The sequence below is a fragment of the Nannobrachium achirus genome (assembly GCF_963921795.1).
Source record: "Nannobrachium achirus genome assembly, chromosome: 12".
Lineage (NCBI taxonomy): Eukaryota > Metazoa > Chordata > Actinopteri > Myctophiformes > Myctophidae > Nannobrachium > Nannobrachium achirus.
This window is the reverse complement of record NC_137832.1, coordinates 25,285,784-25,313,563: the sequence shown is the minus strand read 5'-3', so window position 1 is coordinate 25,313,563 and position 27,780 is coordinate 25,285,784. Positions and strand designations below refer to the sequence as shown.

At 44.1% G+C, this 27,780-nt stretch overlaps 1 protein-coding gene across 1 annotated transcript in view; it reads left to right on the top strand.

Moving 5' to 3' along the window:
- Positions 1-27,780, top strand: part of arvcfb (ARVCF delta catenin family member b) — a gene marked incomplete at its 5' end in the record, with an annotated part of 181,166 nt that overhangs the window by 124,251 nt on the left and 29,135 nt on the right. Inside the window, 3 exons of the mRNA XM_080738997.1 lie at positions 763-934; positions 6,405-6,426; positions 7,902-7,969. Coding sequence (XP_080595123.1) covers positions 763-934; positions 6,405-6,426; positions 7,902-7,969 — 262 coding nt within the window. The remainder of the gene's footprint in view (positions 1-762; positions 935-6,404; positions 6,427-7,901; positions 7,970-27,780) is intronic.

Genomic DNA, 27,780 nt, shown 5'->3' with positions numbered 1-27,780 from the left:
AAAAGGTGCAAAAATTGTGTTTTGGAGAAAATTCAAGATGGCGGAAAATCTATCCTGGCCTATATGGGGAGATGCGTCTTGACCCAAGGAATCCAGGGGAAAAGGAATTTTAATTTTCCGATCTACGGTTCAAGAGTTACGGGGCAAAACGCAAAGTGGGCCATTATAGCGCCACCATGAGGCCGAGTGATGTAATTATTTTTGGATTCATTCTTAAAATCATTATGAATCTCCTCTCCGAGGTTTGAAACTGTAGCTCCTATGGTTTACGAGAGAAAAATACTTGAATGTGAGTTTTTGCAATTCCCATTATAAGTCAATGGGGAAAATTAATTCACTAATAAATTAATATCAATTAAACTATAGAACCTTTCTCTTAGCAAGTTACTAGCACACGATTCCCGAGTAAGCCGGTTGATTTGACATATGGCGCGAGTGTGTGGTGCAAAAACTGTGGGAGGAGTAGCGTGCCAAACTTTGAGGCTTCATACAGACAGACAGACACGGACGGACGGACACACACACGGCCACGTATAGGGAGCTTGTGTTCCACACAGCTCCAAAAAATATTTTTATTGGTATCACCATGACGGGCCGGGGGGCAAGGGCCGCATGTGGCCCACGGGCCGCAGGTTTAATAGCGCTGCTCTATACAGTATACAGTATAGAGAGATTGAATGTATTTGTCCATCATTTATGCTTGTCCCTCTGCATGTATTTTAGTTGATGGAACATTAACTGACCTCCAATCTGCCCTTCCAGTCGGTGGAGAACTGCGTGTGCATCATGAGGAACCTCTCATATCACGTCCACAAAGAGGTGCCGGGGGCAGAGAAGTTCCTGGAGCCCTCAGCGCTGCAGGCCCCGGGCTCCGCGGGGCCACAGAGGAAGAAGAAGGATGACGCTGGCTGCTTCGGAGGGAAGAAGGCCAAAGGTGAGGATGGTATTATTGGATGCACCAAAATGTGAAACATTATAATGGAGTGAGGTCTCCCCTTAACTCTGATAGTGTACAATGGAACCAAATGGAGCCGACACGTTAGTGTCCATTTGGTTCCATTTGTACACTGTCAGAGTTACAGACTATGGGTCAATTTAGACCCCCCTAAACACTTTGAGAACCACTGCTGTAATGTATACTGACAAAACTACAGCTCGAAAGCAAAGACAAATAACAGTAAGCCAGTGGAAAACGAGGGAAGAGAAAGACACTTAGAAAATATTAGACTTTTGTTTGAACAAAGTTAGACATTATTCCTATAAAAACAGCTACAGTAAGTTAAATTCTCAGGGTCGTTTAAGGAGAGCAGGAAATAAAAAGGTGATACAAGGATGTCACTTTTTCATTCCCATTTCCAATGGATCAGCTTTTTCTTTCATTAAGATATTGACTGTTGAACTTGAGATAATTATCTTTTTACCCTCAGAATGGATAAATTGAAAGTGGAATTGTCATTTGTATCTGATTTAATCCCTGTTAATAGCAGTGAAAGCAGCACTTCTAATGGATATATAGATCTCCTTTGAGTCTTATTCGGGTTAAGGGTTTTGTACACCACATTAGTCTTTAATTACATCCTTTTAATCCTTTTAATCTAGCCTTGATATTTGCAGGAACTAGGAGGAATATGAGGTTAGAAAGAAGAAGCATTTGTTAATAAAAGAATTAGTCACAGAGATTTCTCCTTCACTTCTCTAATACACCATCCTCAGCAGCAGCCAATATCAGCCAATCAGGCAATTGTTTGCTTATTACAAGATTCAGACGGAAAACAAATGTTTGATAATGGATTATTCCAATGTTTGATATTGGATTATTCCACAACGTGGAATCCTGTTTGTGAGCATTAATTTGGCAAACCGCTGTACTGTATCTGTTTTTTCACTATCTTGTGTTTCAATATTTGTTTGCGGTTTCATTACAAAGCACTATTGTACATTTAAGCTATCAGACAAAAAGAATGTTGCCTGATGTTGAAAACTCCATATCGTCGTTTTCGGGTGAAAACCTTGTATGTCCAAAACCGTTTGTTTTGTATTTATCATTTTAAAAATGATCTAGGTGAGCGTTGTGTGCTTGTAGATCTGCTATTTTCACTAGTCTTGTGCGACAGTCTTGTGTGATGAAGCAGGGTTTTGCTTTACGAAAAAAAACGTTCAAATTTGAAACTTGGAGATACGAGGTTTCTGCCCGACAGTGACGTTATCCATTTATATGCATGCAGACTGGTTCACAGTGACATAGCAGGTTGGGGGCAGTGTTTTGCACAAGGACGCACGCCTGTGAATTACGCCCAAGACCTTGCTTTGTCTCAAGGCCATGTCACATCAAACGGACTTGCTAGAACCAATGGTGACTCATGGAAACTGATCAGATGGCGTTGTGTCACCTCACGTCTCGGGTCAAAGTTATGCTGGAACACAGCACAAAGTACCGCTACAGCTGATGGTCAGCTGATGGCAGACTTCTGTGCCTGCATAAGAGGAAATAACTCTCCTTAGGAGGTGGCAATAGTCTTTATTATGGCATATCTAGCAGAGACAAGCTCAAAGGCAGGAGGACACTGGCTGTTTCTTAACCACCCATTTATTTAATGCTTTAACTATTGAAAAATACCGGTAGCTCTTGTAGATCTGCTATTTTTGAAAAAAGTCTTTGAATATATCTTTTTAAAAGCAAACATTTGTAACTCAAATATTTGCTTCTGGGTGGTCCCTGGAACAACATATTTTGAGATGGGGGTCCACAGCCAAATACATGTAATTTTGGGGTCCTTGACATGAAAAGGTTTGAGAACCACTGATTTAGAAGAAGGATTTAGAACACATTTATGGAATCGGGTCAAAAATATTCAAAGACAAATAGCAGATCTACGAGCTTCTGAGCACAACACAAAAGCATCCATGTAATTTTAGATTTTAGCGTTGGCTATTCAAAAAAGCAGATATACAGTATAAGATCGTAATGGGTTAATAATACCAAGTTTGGGAAGAATGTTCTCATTACACTAAGTTAACTTGGTGAGTACATTCTCTGAAGTTCAGGAGACCAGAGAAGCAATCTTTCTAGTTGGAGACGGACTTGTGCTTGAGGTCATGTGAGTGCACACTATAATCAGCTGTGTATGTTTCAGTCAATTTGTCAAGTTTATAAAGTGCAAAAAGATAACTTTGTTTTGAATAGCTGAAATCATGAAACAAAGTGCACTATAAAACAACGAAAAGAAACAGAGGACAAAAAAAAAGATCTTTTATCATCTAATATTTATCATTATTCTTAAGAATATTTCCCAGGTTCCATCTTCATTAGCTCCTATCCTGAAGGATTGAATTGTATTTTGTTATTGTCTGAGGGCATCAGAAAGTTTTGTCCTACCCAGTTGTATTTCAAAGAAAAGAAGAAAAAGGAACAGTGTATTATTATGCTTGTAATTAAAGACCAGGGAGTAAGCAAAGGCATAGACTTTACTCCTTCAAATTCAATTTCAATGGGGTTATTATTGAAGACCTCTCACTGGTACTATTGTAGCTAGGCTACTGTATGACAACTATTGGTATTCAGATCGGTATTATTGAATTGCAGATTGGCTCAAACATTTTAAGAAGACAAATCTTTAATCACATACTTTTTTCAGATGATGTCGTTGTCAGGTGGAAACCATGTCCAAAACCTTAATTTTTTATTATTTTAAAAATGATTTAATAGTGAAAACAGCCGATCTACTATTTTCACTAGTTTTGTGCAACAGTTTTGTAGGATGAAGCGCAGCTTTACTTTACAAAAAACATGTACAAATTTGAAACTTGGAGATACAAGGTTTCTGCCGGACAGTGACGATAAACAGGTTTAAGAACCACTACCCTTTTTTGGAACTGTAGCAGTACAACGCAAAACCCATGTGTTGGTTTAATTCTGAAAGCGTAAAAATGGACACTTAAGTCTTTCAGAGTTCAATTAACAGGGGCCCTTTTTACATTTTACGAGCTGAATTAACACGCAGGGCTTTACTCTGTAGCCACGTACACTACTCAGCGACAGCTGTGCCATTTGTCCGAGTTAAGTGATCTCCTAATCAGCATCCTCTCCTCCCAGGCCACTAGCCAAATGACACCGCTATCTCCCTGACGCACACCAATAATAGCCGCGATTAATCAGCCAGCCAATGAGCTGTGACCATGCCAGCCAGTGACCCTTGACCCTCAACATCACCGCGGGGGGTGTCGGCGGTTCAGAGGTCGTGACAGCAAGAGAGTGTAGTGTAGGTGTGTGCAGATTTATAAACGTAGTAATTGGCCACCCGGCCACGCACGCACACGCACGCACGCACGCACGCACGCAGTGGAGAGGTTGAAAACAAAATGCCCCTCTGAAGCGGTGCAATGAAGCACAGTTTACACAGTAAACGCTGGGCATTTTCAGAGTGCCACACTGAGATCAACAATGCCACAGTCATTTGTTAACCTCTTGAAGCCTAGTGTCCCTACTCTGGGCATGTCATAATAGCCAAACATTTTAGTTGACAACAGGTGAACATTCACCAAAAAAATAGCAGATCGACAAGCTGACAACGCATTGCAACACACTGCCTTGTCAGCATGCCATGTACAGTATTCGCCTATTATTATTATTATTTGGTATAGGGGGAAAAAAGAGGGGACTGATAGACTCCTGGGAGTGGGAGACCCTATTAAACAAAGTAAAGGGCTTAACGGTTAAATAACATAGGTTTTACTTCAGCTAATCTCTACAGTAAAGCCATTAACCACTTTCAACCTGACATCCTTGTTTTGGGTATACAGTACATGTCATTATTCTTGTCGGCCAACATTTAAAAAGAATATTCAAAATACTTTGAAAAGTGATTAAGTGGTTTAAATACAGAGGCATAAGTTTCAGGGTCCAGAGCTTTGTGTCAACTAATGAACATAATTACAGCTTCAATACAGCAACATCAATTCCATCCGCTAATATTACCGCTGCTGTTGTTGTTTTTAACGGGTTGTTTAATTCCATCGACGCGTTCAAAGAACGTTGATTAGCCTGGTTGGAATTTCCGACCAAGGAAACACACTGGACAACAGCAACGTCAGACCACAACATAGAATGTTAATAGACGTGTGTGACTAGTAATTTAGGGTCTGGAACCGGGCAAATATTTCCATGCTTCACAAACAATCATTTGTCGTGATTATTATTCTCTATGAGTGTCTGCCTTGTCCTCCGCATTCTGCTGACTAGATGGGCAAAATGCAGGGGGGCTAAATATTGCGCGGGGCAAACTATTTCTTTCTTTCTTTCTTTCTTTCATCCTTTATTTATTTTTCTTTCTCTTTACTCTCTCCATTTCTCCCACTCTGTCTCTCTGTCACGTTATTTGGAAACTCACATGAGTTCTGGGCAAACCCTGCCCACGGAAGCTTTTGATTGTCTGAACAGGAGCTAGGGAGCACTCGTTTTTTTCTCTCGCTTGGATCATGCGGAGGTGTACGACCACGTAAACCTAACCTTAACCCTAACCCTAGCCTCAGTGAAACTAAAGCTGGTGAGTGGCTAACCTGCCGACAGTAGTGAGTTGCTAACCTGCCGACGGTGGTGAAAACGAGAACTCATGTGCATTTCCAAATTGCGCCTCTGTCTCTGTCTCTGTCTCTCTCTCTGTCTCTCTCTCTGTGTCTCTCTCTCTGTGTCTCTCTCTCTCTCTCTCTCTCTCTCTCTCTCTCTCTCTCATGATACGACAGCCATCTCAGACTCTTTCATCATTCTGCCAGTAGAACACCTGTGGAGTGCTAATGGATTCCTATGTCTATCCTATGTCTACTACCATTTGAGTGCTTGTCTCCCATGTGTCTCTGTCTATGTCCTTGGCTTGCTCTCTTTCTTTCTTACTTACTTACTTACCTAAACCCACCCTTCCATCTCATCTCATCCCCTTCTCTCTCTCTCTCTCTCTCTCTCTCTCTCTCTCTCTCTCTCTCTCTCTCTCTCTCTCTCTATCACCGAACAATTGCAAACTGTGAACTAATTCTCTCTCCGTTTTTCCCCTGTCTCCAGCCTGATAAAAGATGAATCCATTAGTTAAATATGTTCAAAGTATTATGCCTGTCATTCTTGTGTGTGCGTGCAATCCGTGCATGCGAACAAAGTGAAAACTAGGTATTCACTTTGTTCACACACGCACACGCGCACACACGCACACACGCACACACGCACGCACACACACACGCACACACACACACACACACGCACGCACACACACACACACACACACACACACACACACACACACACACACACACACACACACACACACACACACACACACACACAGCTTTTTCACCAACCCTCTTCTCTTTTTCCCTGCTTGTGTTTTTGGCATTGCTGCTGCCTCCTTGGCTAACTATAGAGGAATGGTTTAATCAAGGTGAGTGTTTCTTTCTGTCTCACTCCTCTGCCCTTTCTCCTCTTAGACACCTCCTCCTCCTACTCTGCCACTTTATTCTCCCATGCTCATACCTGTGAAACACTTTGGGTGTCCTCCAACCCTTGTAAAGTTGCACTTTAGATGTTGTGTTTCTGCCATCCATGATAATCTTCATCTTACCTGTAGCAATGAATGTCATAGAATCCATTCCCAGCCTGCTTCAAGTCTTGATTCATACTTCATCAAATAACCATGTTCTACAACAAAAAATGATGCCTTAACTGAAAGAACCTTCGTAGTTGTGGTGGTTTTGTTATACAACATGGTTGTGTGTTATTTATAAATTAGCCTGTAGTCATTCAGTCCTTCTTTAGACGGTTCATTTAGTGGTAAAGTAGAGTGAATGCACGGTGACAAGCAGGTAAGATAATGTGTCCACTGGGAACCTCTCAGCACAGCATTGTGTCTTTTCCTCCTGATTATTCATGAAAACACCTGCTTTGTCAGGTGTCGTGACAGTGCTGAGAAAGTACAGTAAACATGTTTTTTTTTTGCAGTAAATCCAAGGCAGCAAATTGTACTGTCGCAGTTGAATATACTGTATTTAAACGACAAAAGAGCACAATTATCATTTAGAGATAAAAGTGTCACTTCTCCTAACAATCTGTTTAGCACCGTTGCTAAAACGAAGAGGTTTCTGGTGAGCATATGGTTGAGTCATCTGGTTTGTATGCGCCTATATAGACTAGAACTTCATTCAATATCAGGTCCATGATCAGTTATCAAGCTGTAGACTACATAGTACTGTGTATGTGTGTATTTTGGCAACATGTACTCTGTACTCTGCATGTGCAGTAGCAATGGTAACACTTCATATTATTAATTTGTATATTAACCAACACTGGGGACAATAATATTTAATATAGGAGATGAAAGTCATACTCGGTCATTACTCCCTTGACCCTTTGTAATGTTTTACAGAAAACATTATGTTCTTAAAACGGTACTATTCCACTTACAAAGGTTAATACACAGGTTAATACAGTGGATGACAACCAACACATTTTTTCAGCTGAATATACTCCAATGTATTTTTGTAAAGTAAGACTTGCTGAAAGAGTCCTTAATTAGGATAGATGTGGAAACATTAGTTTTACCCTTGCCTCTGTGGGCATGTCCACGTGCATGAGACATGTTCATTAGCTTCTACTGTAGTCTCCACCCCAGTTCCATCTCCATTTTTACAGTGCAATGTGGTATAGTGTGGTACAATATGTAGATATTACGCCAAGTTATAATACTGAATAATTGCCGGCGTGTATTTGCATACAGTAGGTGTGACACAAATGTTTTACTGTCGACCTGCTATCTCGTAATGTGACACTAACATTTGCCTTCACATCTCTCTCTCTCTCTCTCTCTCTCTCTCTCTCTCTCTCTCTCTCTCTCTCTCTCTCTCTGTCTCCTCTACCTAGGCAGGAAAAATGGCGAGAATGACAAAAACTATGACACGTTGGATCTACCCAAGCGTACAGAGCCGTCGAAAGGTAGGCTTGGGCCTGTCTGTCACAAAGCAAAGCTAACACTGCCACTGATAGAGCACTGTGCTTATAGTAGCACTTCAAAAAGAAAAAGTCATTGTAGGACCCTGGGAATAATTATCTGGGCCTTTTACTATAGCTCTCATTCCAGCATTATACTGTGTTTGTGAGTTTTAATGGCAAGACAAAAATATGTACAAGGGGCTACATATTTTATTTAAATTATATGTTTTGTTTTTGGCTTTTTAATGAGCAATTAAGGGGGACATTCTGCCTAAGCTGCCCCAGAGCCCTTAAGGTAACGTTATGCTGTTGTTTTGAAGAAATGAAATGTTTCTTCATCTCTTTTGTTCTTGTTATTTCTTGCTAGATAAAAGGCTTAACACATAATAAAATATATGAAATGAAGATGTCACATAGAAGAATCTTGCGTCTGGAAATACGTCGCTTTCGTAAAATGTCATTTCTCTCGGAAGCAGAGGTGAAATCGTGTCCCTGGAAATGAGTAGGCAGTGCATTGTCAAAGATTGAGCTGAGGGATCTGAAGAAGGAGAGACATCTGTGTGCAGGGGCGTCACACCAAATTCGGGGCCCTGGGTACAAGGATTCACTGTGGGCCCCCCATGAATGTTAACTATTGAAAAATAGCAGATATACAAGCTCACAGCGCGGCTGTGAGCTTGTAGATCTGCTATTTTTGAAAAATCGTGAAAATGTGTGCAAGAAACCTATGTCAAGGACCCCCAAGATGATATGTATTTGGCCACGGACCCCGATCTCAAAATATTTAGTTCCAGGGACCCCCAGAAGCAAAATTTGAGTTAGAAATGTTCGCTTAAAAAATACATATATTCAAAGATTTTCACACATTTTCACAACTTTTCAAAAATAGCAGATCTACAAGCTCGCAGCGCGGCACTTGGTGCCGCGCTGTGAGCTTGTATATCTGCTATTTTTCAATAGATAAAGTTATTAGGGCTCCTCCACCTTGGGCCCCAGTAACTCAGTCCCACTTTCCTACCCCTTGTGACACCCCTGTCTGTGTGATTTGTTTGATTGGAGCAGTGTCATCAATGCGCTGCTTTTCCAGCCACAGACCTGACAGCTGATTGACTGTTCTTTATCAGGGAACGTTGGTGTTGTTGGCTGAGGGGGCTCCTGAGCAAATGATAAGCCAGATGTTTTGATGTAGGAACATCACACGCTAACATTCTGTGATGCAAAAGGAAATGAATGGGGAAAAAAATAATGAAACATGCAATGCCTTTCTCTTTTGTGCATATCTGTCCTATTTCTTGACTTGTGACTGCAAGACCTGATTATTCAAGGATCACAGTGGTACCATGGATCATCAAGGCGTTTTGATTCTGACCGTCAGACCCATTGTTTGCGTGTGATGTTGCTGATCAAAGAATGTGACTCTTCCGCTGTTGTGCTCAAACTGTAAACTGTAAAACTACCCCTCATTAAAAGGGATGTTTAGACTATAGTTCCTCCTCAGTATCAAATCATTTGGATCTCAGGATCCACATGGGAACGCCGTGTCTCCAATGTGGATCTCGGACTACATATGGCCGGCCTGTGTTGTCATCTATGATTTCAGTTGTCTATGAAATATCTGAAACATGACTCCAAATGTGGGCCAGGTTTCAGCCCTGATTAGAGCCCCATTGATGTCCCGTTTCAGTTAAATATGTGAAAAGAAACGAGTGAAGTTACTTCTGTGGTGTTCACACAGACATTTGACACTGATCGGTTCAGCGGTTCGCAAAACCAAATGTCTTGCACAGCCGTGCTGTGAAAATAAATGTTGCTTGAGTGGGAATTTAGTTGGGGAAGAAGAAGAACTGGATCTGTCTTATGTAAAGCATGCGGTGTTATATAAGGCATGAATACGAACTGCATGAATACGATCGTGAATACGATGCCATAATGCAATGGCATCTTGACAGTGACAGTAGTCAGCTGCGTGCGTGCGTGCGTGCGTGCGTGCGTGCGTGTGTGCGTGCGTGCGTGCGTGCGAGCCCGTGTGCACGTGTGCGTTTTGGTGCATTCACGCTCTTTTCTTCATTTTTGCCCGGAGTAAAGCAGTGACAAGTGGGTGCGACAGACAAAAATCTGTATGCAGACAGCACAACAATGTGTCCCTAAGGCACCGAAAATCCTTGTTTAAATCTCAATATTCAAGTAGGGATACATGCATCTGTATAATACGTGCCTGTGTATTTGACCCTTAGGAAAGGTGTACTGTATTGTGTTTGTGCGTGAATGTTGTATTTTGGTATGAATCCAATTCCTGCATGGCAGGAATGTTTTTATGCATTCTCCAGCAGACACGTGCACAGATGGAGAGTCCGTCGGAGTGTCCACGGACACCCATGCATTTATCCTGCATGGGATAAATTACGGGGGATTACGGATGTTTTTCTTCCACTGGAAATAACGAGTATGCAAACTGTATTTAAAGTTAATAAAAAAATGGATCATTTGATTGGTCAGCAATGGCCGCCCCTCCATGTGCATGTTGTCCCTCGGTCTATCCCTCCATTGGCACTTCTTCTACAGTATCTTTCACTCTGCCTGTGTGTCTGTTAGGGATGGGACGATAAGCGATATTATCATTTATCCTGATAAAAAAACACTCACGATAATCGTATCGTGGAGATTTAATTTATCGTGAAATCGTCCTCCGTCATGCACTGGAATCAATTCACCTTTTATTTGCCGAGCTGCATATCCAGTACCATTTAAAACCTCTATTGGTAAAACGTACTTATAATATACGTACTTGATACAGTCTTTTTGGAGCTGTGTGGAACAGAGCTCCCCATAGGCAGCAATGTGTGTCCTCACCGTGTCCTCACCGTCAAGTGAGAACGGTCTCGTTGAGTTTGAACAGGATATGCGCATGCGCGACTGCACGCACGCACGCACAACACACACACACACACACACACACACACACACACGGCTCGAACGAACACATGGAGAGGAGAACGTGGCAACACACGGCTCGAACGACCGAACACACAGAAAACGTAGCAATTAGCAAATCTACAAGCTCACAATGACTCGCATCCCGGCCGAAATTGACTAGTAAAGGCGGCCGTACACTACACGATAATCGGGGCATTTAATTACCCTCCCGACAGTCGGTTTGCCTCCGACTGAAAGGGGCAGCAGACAAACACAATCACAACTACAATATTACCGCTGACGGCGTCGCGCACAGCAAATACCCAAGCGTTGAAACGGCACATCTGTACTTAGACAGCGCGAGCCCCAGACAAACACACTCCCAAGAACAGGAGCGCTCGAGCACATAGTAGCCTACGTCCTTTATACAGTGCTCCCCAGACCCCCGCACCAACACAACAGTGACCACCGAATGCATGCAACAACGGCCAGAGAACCCACATAGCAAACAGGTTTGGCCCGAATCCGGCTGAAATCCGGCAGGTCTGGCTGACTATGGCTTGTGTGCCACACATCTCCAACTAGTCATCACAGTGTCTCTACATCATAATAACAGCTGGGTTTCTCAATCACTTTCTCATAGTGAACTAGGGCGCCCAATAACACCAGTCCAGGGTGCCTCAGAATAATATTTAGAATGTATCAATATCTTGTAGTGAGCTTGTAAATCTGCTACTTTTGGTGAATATCCCCTTAGAATAGGGATGCTGGGGTTTATTGATTGAATGCCAAGTATAAATGTTTATTTTAAATCTGTCCTAATGAAAGATTTAAGGCAGCCTCCGCACACTCAAAAGTGTGCAAAATCATGTTCTTCATGTTAAATAAAGTGCAAGCTTTTGGTCATAGACCTTCTTCAGCCATGCAGCATCTCGATGAGTGGTGGTCCTTTCACTATTAATCTGTCCTAATAGAAGCAGATATTTTCTCAAGTTATATGTTTGTTAGGCCTATTATGGACAGTATTTGTTATTTCAAATAATAGTAAATATGCTACATTTGCATAAAGCAAGTATTTGTCTACTCCCATCACACACACAGATCTAGAAGACATAGAATGTAAAAATATAGATCTAGAACACATAGAATCAATCTAAAAAATATAGAACTAGAACACATAATTTATAGATCTAGAACACATAGAATTCATAGATCTAAAACACATAGAATCAAAAACATAGATCTGGAACTGCTCAAATTCACAGCTCCACTTCGAACCGAGGTTTGATTTTTTTCACTCTCTACCAAATCTCTTTGCCAAAAAATAGACGATCTACAAGCTCACAACTCGGCGTGTTGCGACGCGTTGTGAGCTTGTAGATCTGCTATTTTTTGGGCAAATGTTCCACCCCAGGATATTTTGATTATCGCAATAATATCGTAAATCGCAATATCTTTGGTCACAATAATCGTGATACGAAACATTCATATCGTCCCATCATGCCTAGTGTGTGTCTGCCGTGGCACACAGTAAAATCCTGGGTGTTATTGAACCCTGAGACGTAAATCAATACTCAGGATCTTGCTGTGGTATACAGTATATAATACTGTATATACATATCAACGGCTTCATCAACATCTAGTGGCATGCTCTCAATATCAATACCCCTTCCTGTTGTTCCCGTCTGTTAATTACTCCCCATTAGCACAGCAAAATGGGGATCTTATTTGGCCAGATTATAATTAATTGCTGCTCTTTTCCCGAAGTAAGACGATTTTGCCCCCATTTTATCACTCCCGAAGTCGAGCAAAGCAGGAGGAGCTCTGAGGAGGATTATTTAGTACAGTATACGTTTTCCACTGGCTGGGTTTGGGAAACATGAGGCCAACAAGCTGCAACTCTAGATCTGTAAGCGGTTATGAGTGTGGTGTGATCACTGCCTCAAACACTTGGAAATGACTCGCAGAGATTCTAATCCAGGGAAATCAATTATGGTTATGGGCTTTAAATACCACGGATGGCTGTGAGAGTGAGAGAGAGATAGAGAGGGAGAGATAGAGGGGGAGCGTGCGTGCATGTGCGTGCGACCGTGCGTGTTGCATTTCCTTTGTACAAACATGATATTAGAGGTTTTTCAGCTGAACAATTTAGCAAATCGTTGGTGTCGGGTGAAAACCTCATAATATCCAAATCCGTTCCTTTTAATATATATATTTTTTCTAAACAATCAATGCGAGGCATTGTGAGCTTGTAGATCGTCTATTTTCACTACTTTTGTGCTACCCTCTTGTATGATGAAATAGGGCATTAATTTACAGCAAAACAAAGATACAAGATTTCTGCCTGACAGTAAACAAAATGTGGATCATGGGTTGTATGGATAACATTTGTCATTGCATTATGGCATATTGCAAATATCTAACTATTAATTTACGGAATGTCTTTCCGCCGTCTGTCTATAGTACTCTGACATCATAGTACTTAGACGTCACAGACTGGTCTGGACGCGGAACACCATATATGGGCATAAACGGGTGAAACAGTGTCCAGATTTCTAACATCACTGATACCGCCGCCTGTACTGCACATGCATCGGTGTGTGTGTGTGTGTGTGAGCGAACGAGAGAGGGTAGAAAGGGGAGGACAGAGGGAGAGAAAGAGGGATGGGGAGAGGGAGAGAGAGAGAGACGAGCCCTAATTTGCTTTTCGGATGCACTTGGTAGCAACCAATTCCCCAAGTCCTTGCAGACACAGATTAATTTAACACACACACACACACACACACACACACACACACACACACACACACACACACACACACACACACACACATACACACACACACACACACACACACACACACACACACACACACACACACACACACACACACACACACACGCACGCGCACACATACACAGTCATAAGCGCACATACATGCACTATGCTTATTCTCACACATACAGTATGTGACCCCTTCCACACACGCGTGTACACCATCGTTATCATCAAAGGAGCTGGACACATTATTCATAATTAGCCAAAGTTCCATCCTGTTTCTGAAAAAGCAAAACTCTGCTTACTCATTAACAGACCATCTGACTGAGGTGGGATGCTTCATCTAATTAGACGAGCTGTTCTGTTTTCATGCACAGTGAAACATGGAACGTAAAGGTGGACCAAAATGGACCGTCCATTTGGGTCAACTCTTAACTGAACACCGATCTAACGGTTTAGTTGTGCTGTGAAAGCTGTGTGCCGATTGCTCTAGCATGCATGCATACAGAGAGAGAGAGAGAGAGAGAGAGAGAGAGAGAGAGAGGGGGGGGGGAGAGAGAGAGGAGAGGGGGAGAGAGAGAGGCGGGGTGGGGGGAGAGAGGGCTGAAGTGTGAATGGAGGCATTTCATTTCATTAAGGAACACTCCCTGAGAGTACTTAATTGAAACCATAATGTGAAGCTTTTTTGAATGGACTCGGGTCAGTTAAGTCCAGGATGGAGCACACACACACTCACGCACGCTCATGCACGCGCACACACGCACACGCACACGCACACACACACACAGCAAATTAAACAAATCTCTCTCTTTCTCTCTCTCGTATTTCTCTCGTTATGCTTTGACACATTCTCCCTCTCTCTGTATCTCTCTCTATCTCTTTCCCTTGCTCCATCCCGTCTTCTCAGTCTCACATCCACATCCTTGTAAATCGTTGGGAGAAGGTAGATCTCCTCACATCCGATCTGGCGTGTTTGTGAATGAGGTGCAGCAGTGAATGTCAATGTGAACAGATGTTCAGATCTCCGGAGTTCACTCACTTCATCCTTACATACCGGTATGCCCTCCCTCGCTAAAATGCCTAGGAACTGGGAGGGAATATGTAAACAATATCATAACAATAAGCACTGGGTAACTAGTTTTAGATTTTTGGCTTGGAGTTAGGTATGGACATCACAAACGAGTTGGGCTCGCTCCCTAGTGGCCTGTTTTCATAGCCATCCTGGACGCCATCTTGAAAATGATGCCTTTTCAGAAGTAATTTTTTTCTTACATTTTTAATATGTTATATAGCATACCCAATAGTAACAGAATCCAATCTCTTTTATCAATTATTTGGGATTTCAACCATATACTGACCTATCTAATATTGGATTCCTTGCCAACAGACCACTAGGGGGTAAGCCAAATTTGTTTGCGATTGTTTTTGAAAACCTTATACCCATGAAGGCGGAGGGAGGGAGGCAGAGGGAGCCCATTTTACCCATGCAATAACCAAAACCTGGGTACCAAAACCTGAACATGCTGCTCACGCATTGCGCAAAGTTCCCCGTTATCAGTTGTATTGAATACAACTGGCACAATTCACCTGTTTCACCAAGCTGTATTCTCTCATGTCAACCAGTGGCTGACATGATCCCTTTGCAATATGGTCTCTAGTTTCCTTTAGAATTTTATTTTCCCAGATCCAGAGCTTGTCTCCTCTGTAATGAAATTCTCTGTCAAATGCCTCTTAGTTTAGACCATGTTTGACTCTCATCAAACTTCCATCAAGTTCCTATCTAGTCTTATCTGCAATTTAGGGGATTCTATTCCACAAAGCCCTATGGGCCTTGCCAAAGCCTCAGTGATTTGCATCTCTCTCTTCTTCTCATCTTACCCTCCCTCTCTCCATATATTTTCATCTTGCCTTAGTTCCCTACCCTCTTTCCCAATCTCTACATCTCACCCTTCCTCTTTCACTCATTCTCTCCTTCCCTCTTCTCTGTGTTCTCTCGGAACATCTCCTCTATCTCCCTCTCATCTTTCTCTCGCTCTCTCACGTCGCCTCTCTCGTTCTCCTCTCCCTCCCACTCTGTCTGTTGTTTAAGGTTCTGTGTCTTCGTGTTCCCTATATGGGCGAGCTCTGCAGAGCAAAATGTGCACTGATCGATGGGCAAAATGGCGTCCATACAAACCTGACATATTGGGCTCTATTTTGATCCATGCCGTATGCCTTATGCCTAAACTTCTTTGCCTTTTCTTTACTATTTTGAAAAACATTTTTAAATACTTCAAATGCTGCACATTGTGAGCTTGCAGATCAGCTATTTGAAATATAAAAAAAAAAAATCAAAATACCCGTAATTGCCGGACTATAAGCCGCAGCTTTTTTCCCATGTTTTGAACCCTGCGGCTTATACAACGGTGCGGCTTATATAGAGATTTTTACAGCTAACGGACAGTTAGTTAGTTTTACAATGGTCTTTAACAAGGATTTATATATGGATTTTTACAGCTAACGGCCACCAGGGGCGCTCTAGCAGGAAGCAGGAATAACGGCTGCGGCTTATAGTCAGGTGCGGCTTATATATGTAAACATTAGTTTTTTGTTCTAAATTTAACTGGTGCGGCTTATATTCAGGTGTGGCTTATAGTCCAGCAATTACGGTAGTAAAAAAAGGCAAAGAAGTTTACGCATACAGTAAGGCATAAGGCATGGATCAAAATACAGCCCATTGTGTGATACGTCTTATGGCTTTGTCTTGCACTATCCAAGCGTTTTATTGGGAGAGCAAGATCTTCACTTTGACAATCAGTAGACACTGGTGCGAACTGTCATGTGTTGCCTGTGCATTGTAACGCACAATACCCACGATACCATCCACTATAATGAATGCTGTCTGTCTTGCTATCAAAAACACAACCTCCCCTCTCCTTGCTGATGCATCTTGGCTCTTGGAAGTCTTGAAAAGTACGAGGTCCAATTGAGGCAGGGATTTAAAAAAAGAACATCATTGCACCGCGGTTGTCGATCTGCATCAGGGGGAAATTTATCACTTAATGGCTGTCTGGCAAGAGAGTTTGATTCTTCTCAGCTTTTCCCCGGCAGAATCTCTTTGTCTTGGAAGCCACAGCGTGAGAGAAAATAGCGATCGTATTTTGGCCCCGGAGGCACGATTGATGCGCCACATCGCAGCGAGCAAATACGCTATGAAGCAGACCCATTTTCCAAGATAAAGCGGCTTCGCATCGCTAACTGCTGCCAAGTTGGCCTCAAACTAGTACGATCCAAAATGGGATGGGTATTTTTTTTCCCTTCCCGTCTTCTTCTTGGCGAGATCAGAGGATACATCACGCCGCCGGATGAGGTAGATCTTAATGAGCATTTACAGCTGCACCTCCCCAAAAATCATGCTGAGCTCCCAAGTTATTGGGCTTTCCCTTCAGGCCCTCCATCTATGTTGGTTTATTTGGAGCACTGTGGAATGTAACAGCCAGATAGGGATCGCTGCCTCTTGGCCTCCAGAACGCGGCTCGTCACAGTAGTCAGGATGAATTATCACCTCCTCTCTTCCTCAGAACACTGACACCTCTCCGTCAGCCATGAGTCTCCCGCCTCGTCGCTTCTCCTTTCCCCTCTCCTCCTCCTGTCACTTTTCACAGCACAGTGACAGGCACGCACGCACACACGCACACACGCACAGAGACACATGCACAGAGACACACATATACAGTACAAGTAATATGTGCACAGAGACACATGCACACACTGAAGGCAACTTTGATGTATCTGACAACAAACATATATCTACTTTCCACAAATGTGCTAAAAATCCTGCATGTAAAAAAAGGACACTTAGATTCAAAGACCTCAGTTATCACTAAATTATATAATATACTAATTATATAATAATAATGTAATTTATTCATTTGTAACCCCAAATTCTTTCAGACTTTCACAATGTACAATGTACAGACACGCAAAAGTGCATACATTTACACACACTTTGTCACTGCCTCTCAGACCTTAGCACCTACCAGCTACATCACACACAGTCTTGTATACATACTGTCTGGCACCTCACACCATTATCTTGGCTCAGCCATTACACTGCCTCTGGCACGCAAACGCTATATCACATACACACACATATGTCACATAGCAGCCTCATGTGTACAGTGTTAAACCGCGTTTATACTTTGTTGCATGACCATGTCGCTTGACGGGGACACATTTTGAGTGAAAAACGTGTTGACATTAGGCTTTAGTCCTGTTGTGATGTTCTGTTGGACAGCATTTCTAAATCTGTGGGTTCCCTGAAGTGGGTCCCAGACATGCAGGAGATATTTTTGTGCTATGTTTTTGGTTTTGCACACTTGCACAGTAATACTTTTTCTTAATTTTTTTTTTTTTTTTATGTACTATTTGCCTTGGGCGAAGACCAACCTTATTGCAGAAAAACTGTGACATTTTATCACAGTGATTTGTGGCTTAATCGTCGATGCAAAGTCCAGGTCCCGGCGCAAATGCAGCTGAGAACCACTGGCGTAGCCTAGTAAACTATATAATGTATCACCATGCACCAATGGAAACCTTATACAACTCCTGAGTTACTGTTCCATACTAAGTCTATAGTCTGGAGCAGCAAGGGGGGTGGAAATGAAAATAAACTTGCATTCCATTGTTGGAATATCATTCACTGTATGGAAGGCAGATGGAAGTGACCTAAAAATAGTGTAGCAGTTATTTTGGAGCAATGCAGTGTTGTTAAGTGTGTGTGTGTGTGTGCGTGCGTGCGACGTGCGTGCGTGCGTGCGTGCGTGCGTGCGTCACAGAGACTGTGATGGAGTTTGTGTGTATGTTTGAGTGCAATGACTGTGTGAACATGCTAAATATGTACATGTCACTCTATACATTTACACAGTACAAACACACACACACGCACGCACGCATGCACACACACACACACACACACACACACACACACACACACACACACACACACACACACACACACACACACACACACACACACACACACACACACACACACGTACGTGTCTACTACCGGTATGTTCTATTACCAAGCGTGTCCCTCCCCCAGCTCCGGAGTGAAAGATGCCATGACAGATGAAACCCCCCTCTGCCAGGCCAGCTGTTGGGGATGCCACCCATAGCTGTGGCACCACACAAACACCAGCGCCTCTCACTCCTCACATGGCACTCACGTTCTCTCTCTCTCTCTCTCTCTGTCACCCTCCGATGAAACACAACTTGACAGAAAGAAGAACAAGAAAAAAAAAACGAACCAATTATGTGAATTTCCTGCGGCTCGCAGCTGACATCTTGAACTTACTCGAAATGTGTCCCCCGTCCCCCTCCTCCTCCATTCTGCTGTGAGTCGTTGTGAGTCACACAGGCAGTGATGAAAGGAACTAATAACGAAGAGGAAGAGTAAAATACAAAACAAAGAAGCAGGGGAGGGGGGGTGTATAAGTGGGACCACCACGTGGGCTTTTGGAAATGCAAAACACGTACAGTTGAAGCTTTGGACTGTTCCTGAGAGGTTTGATGGAGAGTGGCTTGCTCTGCGCACATCATAGGCCTATGAAGATATGTTTTGTGTGATTGGTGTGTGTGTGTGTGTGTGTGTGTGTGTGTGTGTGTGTGTGTGTGTGTGTGTGTGTGTGTGTGTGTGTGTGTGTGTGTGTGTGTGTGTGTGTGTGTGTGTGTGTGTGTGTGTGCGTGCGTGCGTGCGTGCGTGCGTGCGTGCGTGCGTGCGTGCGTGTGTGCGCGTGCGCGTGCATGTGTGAGTGCGCACTCGCACGCATGCCTGTATGTGTATATTTGAGGTATTATACTATGTATTATGTGCTTACATGAAAGGGGTAGCATTCCGTGAGTGTGCGTGCATGCGATGTGTGTTTGTGTGCGCTGTGCATGACAGAGGGAGGCTTGCCAACCACAGTGTAGTACAGTATCGCAGGCTGCCAATCAATATGCTCTCTCAACTTTCTCCAACTTCTCCCAAAACTTTTTCCTCAAAGTCTTTCTCTGAAGTGGCTCCTCGAGGATTGCTCCAAAAAGTTTAGGGATGGCAGAGTGGTGTGTATCATATGTGCGTGTGTGCGTGCGTGCATGTGCGTGTGTGTGCGTGTGTGCATGGCATGCACGCACGCACACACACACGCACATGCACGTGTGCACTGCATGCATGTGTATGCAGCATCAGGTTATTTCAGACGATGAACCACAAATGTAATCCCTTGACTGACTGGAAATCTGGCTGCAGAAAGAACCAGATGCCATCACATTCAACTCCATCGCTGGTGGAGCTGCTCCATGGCCACAATGAGAATATACCGGTGCTGTGAGTCTACAGTACCAGGTATGAATGAGTGCATCCATGCATGGGTGCAAAGCAGGGTGTTAACAGTATCACTGTATTTGCACTTTAATGAGGTATTAAGCCGAAAATACGAAGACAAAAGTCAAATACTTTTGTTTAGCTTTGTTCAAGGCAGGAGGAGAAGGGTTGGATTTCTGTTTTGTTTTGTTTTGTTCACTGACAGAAAGAAAATCATGGCACAGAGCTCAGGCTGCAGCTCGGGTTTAGCGAGGAAAATGAAACCCTTCCATCCCTTCTCCACCACTGTGGTCCTGCTCCGAGTAAACAAAAACATGAAATATTTGCAGTACAAGTCCTGGGTTTGTTGTGACCAGAAATCCCTTAGCGCACCCTGAGGGCTGCTGCTTGCATACCGCAAAGAGAGAGTATAGAGTCCGGCAGGGTTGGAGAGTAGCCGAGTTGTGGCAGGTGGCCAAACAAACACACATACAAATACAGTGCACACACATTATGCATACTGTACACGCACTCGCACGCATTAAAATATACTCTCCCCAGGGGAAATTGCGCTGAGCACACATTTGGAAGTTTAACAGAATCAAGCGTTGGCAATTACATGTGAGAGGTTATCTGTGGACAATGTATTTGATCAGTCTGTAAGTAGTTAGATTTTATGCATTGATCTGTGGAAAATTCTTCCCAAATTAGTTTATTTTACACTGTCACACACCCAAAGCCACACACATAAAAACACTCGCACTAACTCAAAGACACAATGAACTCAATAACCCACACACAAACTCACTCATTAACTCACAAGCACATTCTCAAACAAACCCTAGTAAATGGTACATTTACATGCTGTAGTGCCTTTGTCCAAGTTGCTTTACAATGTTGGTGCATTACATTCACACATTCATACACCGATGGCAGAGGAAAGCATGCAAGGCACCAACCAGCTCATGGGGCGCAATTAGGGGTTCAGTGTCTTGCTCAAGGACACTTCGACACTAACTCTGGGGGAGCCCAGGATCAAACTGGGAACCTTCCCGTTCTCAAGCGGCCACTCCACCTCATGATAGAGTGATACAGACATACATACAGAGCATGGGGTGGAGAGAGAGAGAGAGAGAGAATAGGGAGGAAAGAGAGCATATGGAGGGGAAAGAGAGAGAGAAGAGAAACAAATTGCAGAGAAGAGAGATACTGTAGATCACAGCTAGAGATAGAGTAGAGAGAGTGCTGTGAGACAAGAGAGAAGAACAAGCGTATTGAGGAGAGAGAGACGACGACATTACTCTCATTCACACAAGAATCATTTTGATGCTGTGTGTGTGCGTGGGGGCGTGCGTGTGTTAGAAATACAGTGTCCCACAGTAGTGGGGTTCGTGTGGTGTGTATCTGCATGCACCTGCCAGGCTGCTGCGCATGCCCACATATTCTCCTGTGTGCCCATGCCCCCCCAACCCCCCCAGGAATAGCCACCCTGTGAGGCCACTGCTAATCCACAGTATCCATCACTCTCCTGGGCGGCGTGTCACACAGGCAGAGGTTCTCATTGTGAGAGATGGCCGTTGACACGGAAAACAGCAGAGGAAATCCCTCTGCCGTAGAACACAATCACAGCCGTCATCACATAGCCACGGGATCCACCGCCTCAGGGCCTACACCCCCCAAGACACCGATGTAGCCTCTCGCCCTGGGCCCTTGCTATACTACAATACATGAAAAATACTTTTCACACCCTCCATCCACCAAAGCAGGGAACTGTCGGGCCACCCTGTTTCTCCAGAGTAGTAGGGCAATCTACAGCAGTGGTTTTCAAAAATGTGAAGCTCTCCCCTTAACTTTGACAGTACAATTTCAAAGTTACAGACCCGTAAGGGTCAATTTAGACACCCATAAAGGAACCTAGAGCGTCCCTGAAATCCACTTTGAGAACCACTGATACAACTGTAGAATTGTTTGAGTTTTTTTTTACTTGATTATTCCCTTGTAAAAAAATATGTTTATCTGTGACCATGCAGCTACAGTAGCATAATCCACTCTGTCAGTTTGTCAGTCCAAAATGTTCAAGCACAAACCAAGAGCTGGTAGCAGCTTATCACAGATTAAGCGGCTGTTGAGCTCAAGGTGATTTCCAAGATTCAAGAGATTTCATATTTTGATTGTTACATCCCATTATACCCAAGTATACAGAAGTCAAATTCTTGGGTTTCATCATTACACCACAGTACAGAATAGCAAAGAATTACAATTCAATAATAGTGATAGTAGTGATCTTTCAGACCTGATGAAGACCCTGAAGGGGGTTGAAACGTGGTCAATGCTTTTCAAATAAAGAGCTACTCCTGGGAGCGACCATTCAGCGTGCGGACTTCCTCTTCTTCCTAAGTACGTATTTTTGTCCAGCACCTGGTACTACTTTGTTTGGGATGTGCGTGCCTTCCCTTGAACTCTATGGTACTGTAATGTGCCACAGATTAGCTCCTTTAACATGCTTCTGAAAATATTAGCTCACTATGAAAGTGAGGGCAACCAGGACACCAATCATGGTGGATGATTTTAAGCAGCAGAGGACTGAACACAGGTAAATGGAGATGTTGTTATGTCTGTATGAACACACCAGCCAGCTGTGGCGTGCAAACTCTGATAACCCGCGCCGGAATGCCGTCTGGCCCGGCCGCTTCGCGGGTGTAGATGCACTTTAATGACCTGCGAGCATCTGCCTCGCCAGAGCGGCGTTTGTATTAGCGTGGATGAGGGTTCCCTCCAGGAGTTTGGTGTTAAGAAACGGTTGTAAAAACTGTTCCGCGATATTAGCTATGCAGCTGGCTCTTCCTTTGAAGTATGACATTGTGTGTAGTCCCTGCCACATACTAAGTGGGTCATTACCACTTTGCTGTGTCTTGATCTTCTCAATCTATTCCCCTTTGGGCTGCCGTGATTGCCCTGTGGAAATCATAACAGGCTTTTTGTCCGCCAGCTTTGTCTCTGGAAGCGAACGCGATGGAGGGCAGCTTGAACAGAACTGTTAACCCACGGCTTCTGGGTTGGGAGAAACATCCTCTATACACTTTGGGATGAATCTGGAATACTGTGTTAATATACAGATGTCCTTGTGTTCCTTCTTTCCTGGTAACTGCAGGTACTGACGGACTGTAACACAGTATCCATGCCGCTAACGCCTGATTTATACTCTGTTGTGTACCGATGTCGACAGTTGACATGGTGCACAACCAAGTCTAACTCAGGCTTTTGTTTTCTTAGAAGAACATCACTTCTGTCATCTCTCTTACCCATTCTCAGCCCCAAACCACAGTCCTCACCCATCGTCTAGCTCCATGTCTCTTCTGGTCTGCAGATCTATCTGTCCCCAGCTCCAACCCCCTAATCCACATGGTCTCCTAGCTTTAGAACCAAACCACTGGCCTTGTTCTGACCATGAACTCAACATGTCCAATGACTGAATTGATGTGACAGGAACTACCTTCAGTGAAGCCAACGTGGATGATAGTGATGATCCCATGTTAGTTAACGTATCGAAGTGTGCTAGACGTGACCTGACCTGTAGAGGCTGTCTGTTTACTTTACATTTACATCACAGCTGTAGGGACACATACTGTACTACAGGCACTAGTTATGTCCTCCCAGCTTCTGCATGGCCAGTACACATTATGTCCTTGTCAACCCTCCCAAACACACACACACATGCACACGCACACGCACACGCACACGCACACACACACACACACACACACACACACACACATACACACACACACACACGCGCGCGCGCGCGCACCATTCATCTTCATCCCCATCCATCCTTCCATCCTCTGCTGACCTCAACAGTGCGGAGCTCTGGAACAGTCAAGGTAGCAGTGCACTGGATTATCTGGGCTTATTCCTCCTCAAGTTCTTCCCACCATGATGAGCATCATTTAGCTCTCTCTCTCTCTCTCTCTCTCTCTCTCTCTCTCTCTCTCTCTCTCTCTCTCTCTCTCTCTCTCTTGCCACATCAGTTTTATTTTGTCACTATTGCATTCCACCCCATCTGCTTCTCTTTTTGCTGCTGCCCAGGAGGAGACAGTGTGTGCATTGTGTGTGTGTGTGTGGTTGGTTTGTATCCTATCGTATCGTTCCCTGCCTCTGCAGACAGTCAGATGTGATCCATGCCTGTGTCAGCTGGTACGGCAGGCTGTCATATCTCTGTAGGCCATTAGCCAGACAGACGGCCCTCCTTCTAAGATCCAGTCCGCTTCACTCCACTCTCACCATTTCTCTTTTTTACTTCTGCCTCCCCCCCCCCAGCCTCTTCTCCCGCCACCACTCGTCTGTCCATCCCTCATTTCACCTTCCCCTCTTTGATCTCCCCGCAGCTCTCCCTCTCTCCCCTTTTATGTCTGTTCCTTGCTGCTTTGTACGACTCATCCCTGTCAATTTGCGATCACACTTCAGGCATTTAGCAGACGTCCAGCTGTGCGAGGGCAGAAGAAGTGCCGCGGACATTTGTCAGATTCCCTCTCCCTCTGTCCCTGTCCTCCTCCGTCGTCCCATCTCGAATATACGGACAGCCGTGGTGAATACCATTAATACTGTATGTCTCTTTTTCTCATACAGCTGTCTTCTCAGGTACAGCTGCCTCACACTGGGAATGATAATTCTCCTCTCCCCGGCTTTACTCTGTGCACGTACTGCACGCTGGCTGCCTTACACCGACATTGCAATTCAACAAGCTGTGACAACTTTTGCTGTTTTTAGCTAGTTATGTTTAATGCAACGCTGCTTTATTAGACTGTGAAATGGGAAGAGACAGAGAAGGTAATGTTAAGTCATGTAACACAAGTCACAAACCTCATTCAGGACTGTAGGACATCGGTCTTTCTACAGTGGTCTGATGGCAACTGACCGGAGAATTACAGTAGCACCACCTACTGCTTATCTCAATGAATCAACTCCTAATATTCACATAAGAGTAGGGGATATAAAGGTGCATTTCTTTTGCCAATTTTCAAAAAACTTGGTTAATATTTGCAATATATTTTAAACCCAGCTTATACTGTATGTGTACCGTGTACGAATTGTCTTGTCTTAACTCTGTTAATATGTCTTGCTGGAGCATGTAGCCCCTAGATCTGACAGCATTGTTTTCTGTCTGTCTCTGAGCTTTGCTGGAGTTTGTGGTTGTGTACATGACTCTAGCAGCTGATGTGACTTGCCTAAACGAGTGTGGCGCTCAGTTTGATGCCGACACACTCGTACTCTCTCACACAATTATCCTTCAGTACATAAACATAGTCCATCCAGCACACAAACATCTACGGGCGCTGTTGATTCTAAACATACTGACTGACTGGCTTTTAATCTCCTCACCAAAATAATGTCTGCTACGTCGTCGTGCAGGTGAGATCGTCTCCGCAGATGTGATTTCCTGTCTCCCCAGCCAAGCTCAGTGTCACCGACTCGCTTTCTAATGAACATGTTGAACGTTAGTGCACATTGGACACACGGGTTCCCATAGCAACCACAGCACAGCCTCTCTTTCACTCTCTCTCTAGAGTGCACAGTAAAATGACCATGGGGATTTTTACTGTGCGAGGAGGGTAGAGTAGAGGTGACCAGGGGTGTCACACCAAATTCTGGGCCCTGGGTACAAGGATTCACTGCGGGCCCCCCATGAATGTTCTTCATAGGGGGAGGGGGTTTAACCCATTTAGACTGGGAACGCATTATTACGCATTATTTTGTGCTATTGAAAAATAGCATACTCACAGGTGCGAGCTTGTAGATCTGCTATTTTTGAAAAATCTTGACATTTTTGGAAAAACCTACTATATGTTTCTATGTCAGTGGTGCTCAAACCTTTTCATGTGAAGGACCCCCAAAATTATATGTATTTGGCCACGGACCCCCATCTCAAAATATTTAGTTCCAGGGACCCCTCAGAAGCAAACTTTGAGTTACAAATATGTGCTTTATAAAATACATACTGTATATTCAAAGATTTGCACACATTTTCACGACTTTTCAAAAATAGTAGATCTACAAGCTCGCTCTGAGCTTGTATATCTGCTATTTTTCAATAGCTAAAGTATAAAATAATTAAGGCCCCTCCACCTTGGGCCCACTCCCCCCCCCCCTTGTGACACCCATGGAGGTGAGTGACCATCCCATGAAGAGGAGAGAAAGGAAGAGTGCAGGAGGCGGAGGGCATTGAAAAAGTGACGCGTATCGTCAATATGGTTTCCATCCGCGGGGGGAGATAACACCTACACCTGATCAAGGTTCCAACATAAATAAACACACGCTGGGCGCCCTCAAACGCAGGCCGGGAGAAATACGATTGCATTAGCAGGAAGGAACATTGCGAACATACCCAGGGCACATTATCCCACACTAGTGAGAGGTTGCACACAGTTTGCTGCCAGGCACATTCTTTTCGTCCACAGCCACAGAAAGAAACACCTAATAGAGCAATTGCTCAATGGTAAAAAAAAAAGGAAAAAAAGACCTACTGGCTCTTTTGTGTTTTTATCTGAAAGTAGCTCAGAAAGAAAGAACGCTCCCCGCCGGCTTGGTTAAATGAAGAGGTTGGGATGCTCCAGACGTGGTGACAATGACACCACAGTGCGGCAGTGTCTCGGTGCTACCGGTGACAGCCGTGACCTCTTCTTCTTTTCTTGGTCGGTCAAAGGGGACCCTAACCCCTTGAATTGGCACCGCGGGAGCTAATTGGCTCATGTGCACAGGAAACAGGAAATGTTAAATGTCCTGGCTGGTGCTGCAGCAGTGGGTTATCTAGATTGAAAGGGGCCCTTGGTCGTCTACCATGCCTTTTGTGTTGACACTGAAGAAGGACACCTATTGTACGGCTGGGTGGGTTGACATCCAATCCATGCTGTGCGTGGTGCCTTGGCATACTGCTATTGGCCACCTGACTCTGTTCCTCTCCTCATCTCCTTCTATCCTTCCTATGGCTTTTTCTCTCTCTCGTCTGCCATGTCTCCCCATCTCCTGGTCTCCTGCCATGTCTCCGTTCCCTCTACATGCACACACACAAGCGTGCTTGTGCGCGCTCGCACACACACACACACACACACACACACACACACACACACACACACACACACACACACACACACACACACGCACACACGCACGCACGCACGCACGCACGCACGCACACACACACACACAGGCGCGCACACACACACGCAGAGACAACGACACAGGCGCTCTCACTCACACAGGGCATCTTTGTCACCCCTCCCTGGTACTGTAGCTGATGGTTGTCCAACAGACCGGCCACTTGCCACCGCCTGTCTCACTTGTCAGCATCGAACAAAGCAGTGCCAGGCGGCCGTGTGGCCATGATAATGTCACCCACAGAGATGCCAGCAGTACAGGAGAATGCTTTAACTCCTGGCTCCTGTTGGTCAAATGGGGTAACTCCAGGTGGAGCGGCTTTGTTGCCTGGCATCATGCTCTGTGCTTTTTAGTTTTTGTTTTATCTCAGGCATTTTAGCTTCATTAGAACCCCAAAAAAGAAGCCAGCACAGATGTGTAAGTAACAATCTCATTGTTACATCTTACATATAGTTATAGCTGAAGGGGTCCATGGAGTGCCCCCAAATGGTCCATGGAGTGCCAAATGGCGTATGCTCCCTATTCCCAGCAAACCACTAATCCTAGAGGTTCCACACTTGGCATATGTACTGATCAGTACTCTGCCAACGTTATAGGCACATTTGCCACCATCAATGTACTTACATTGGCGTACAGTTAATA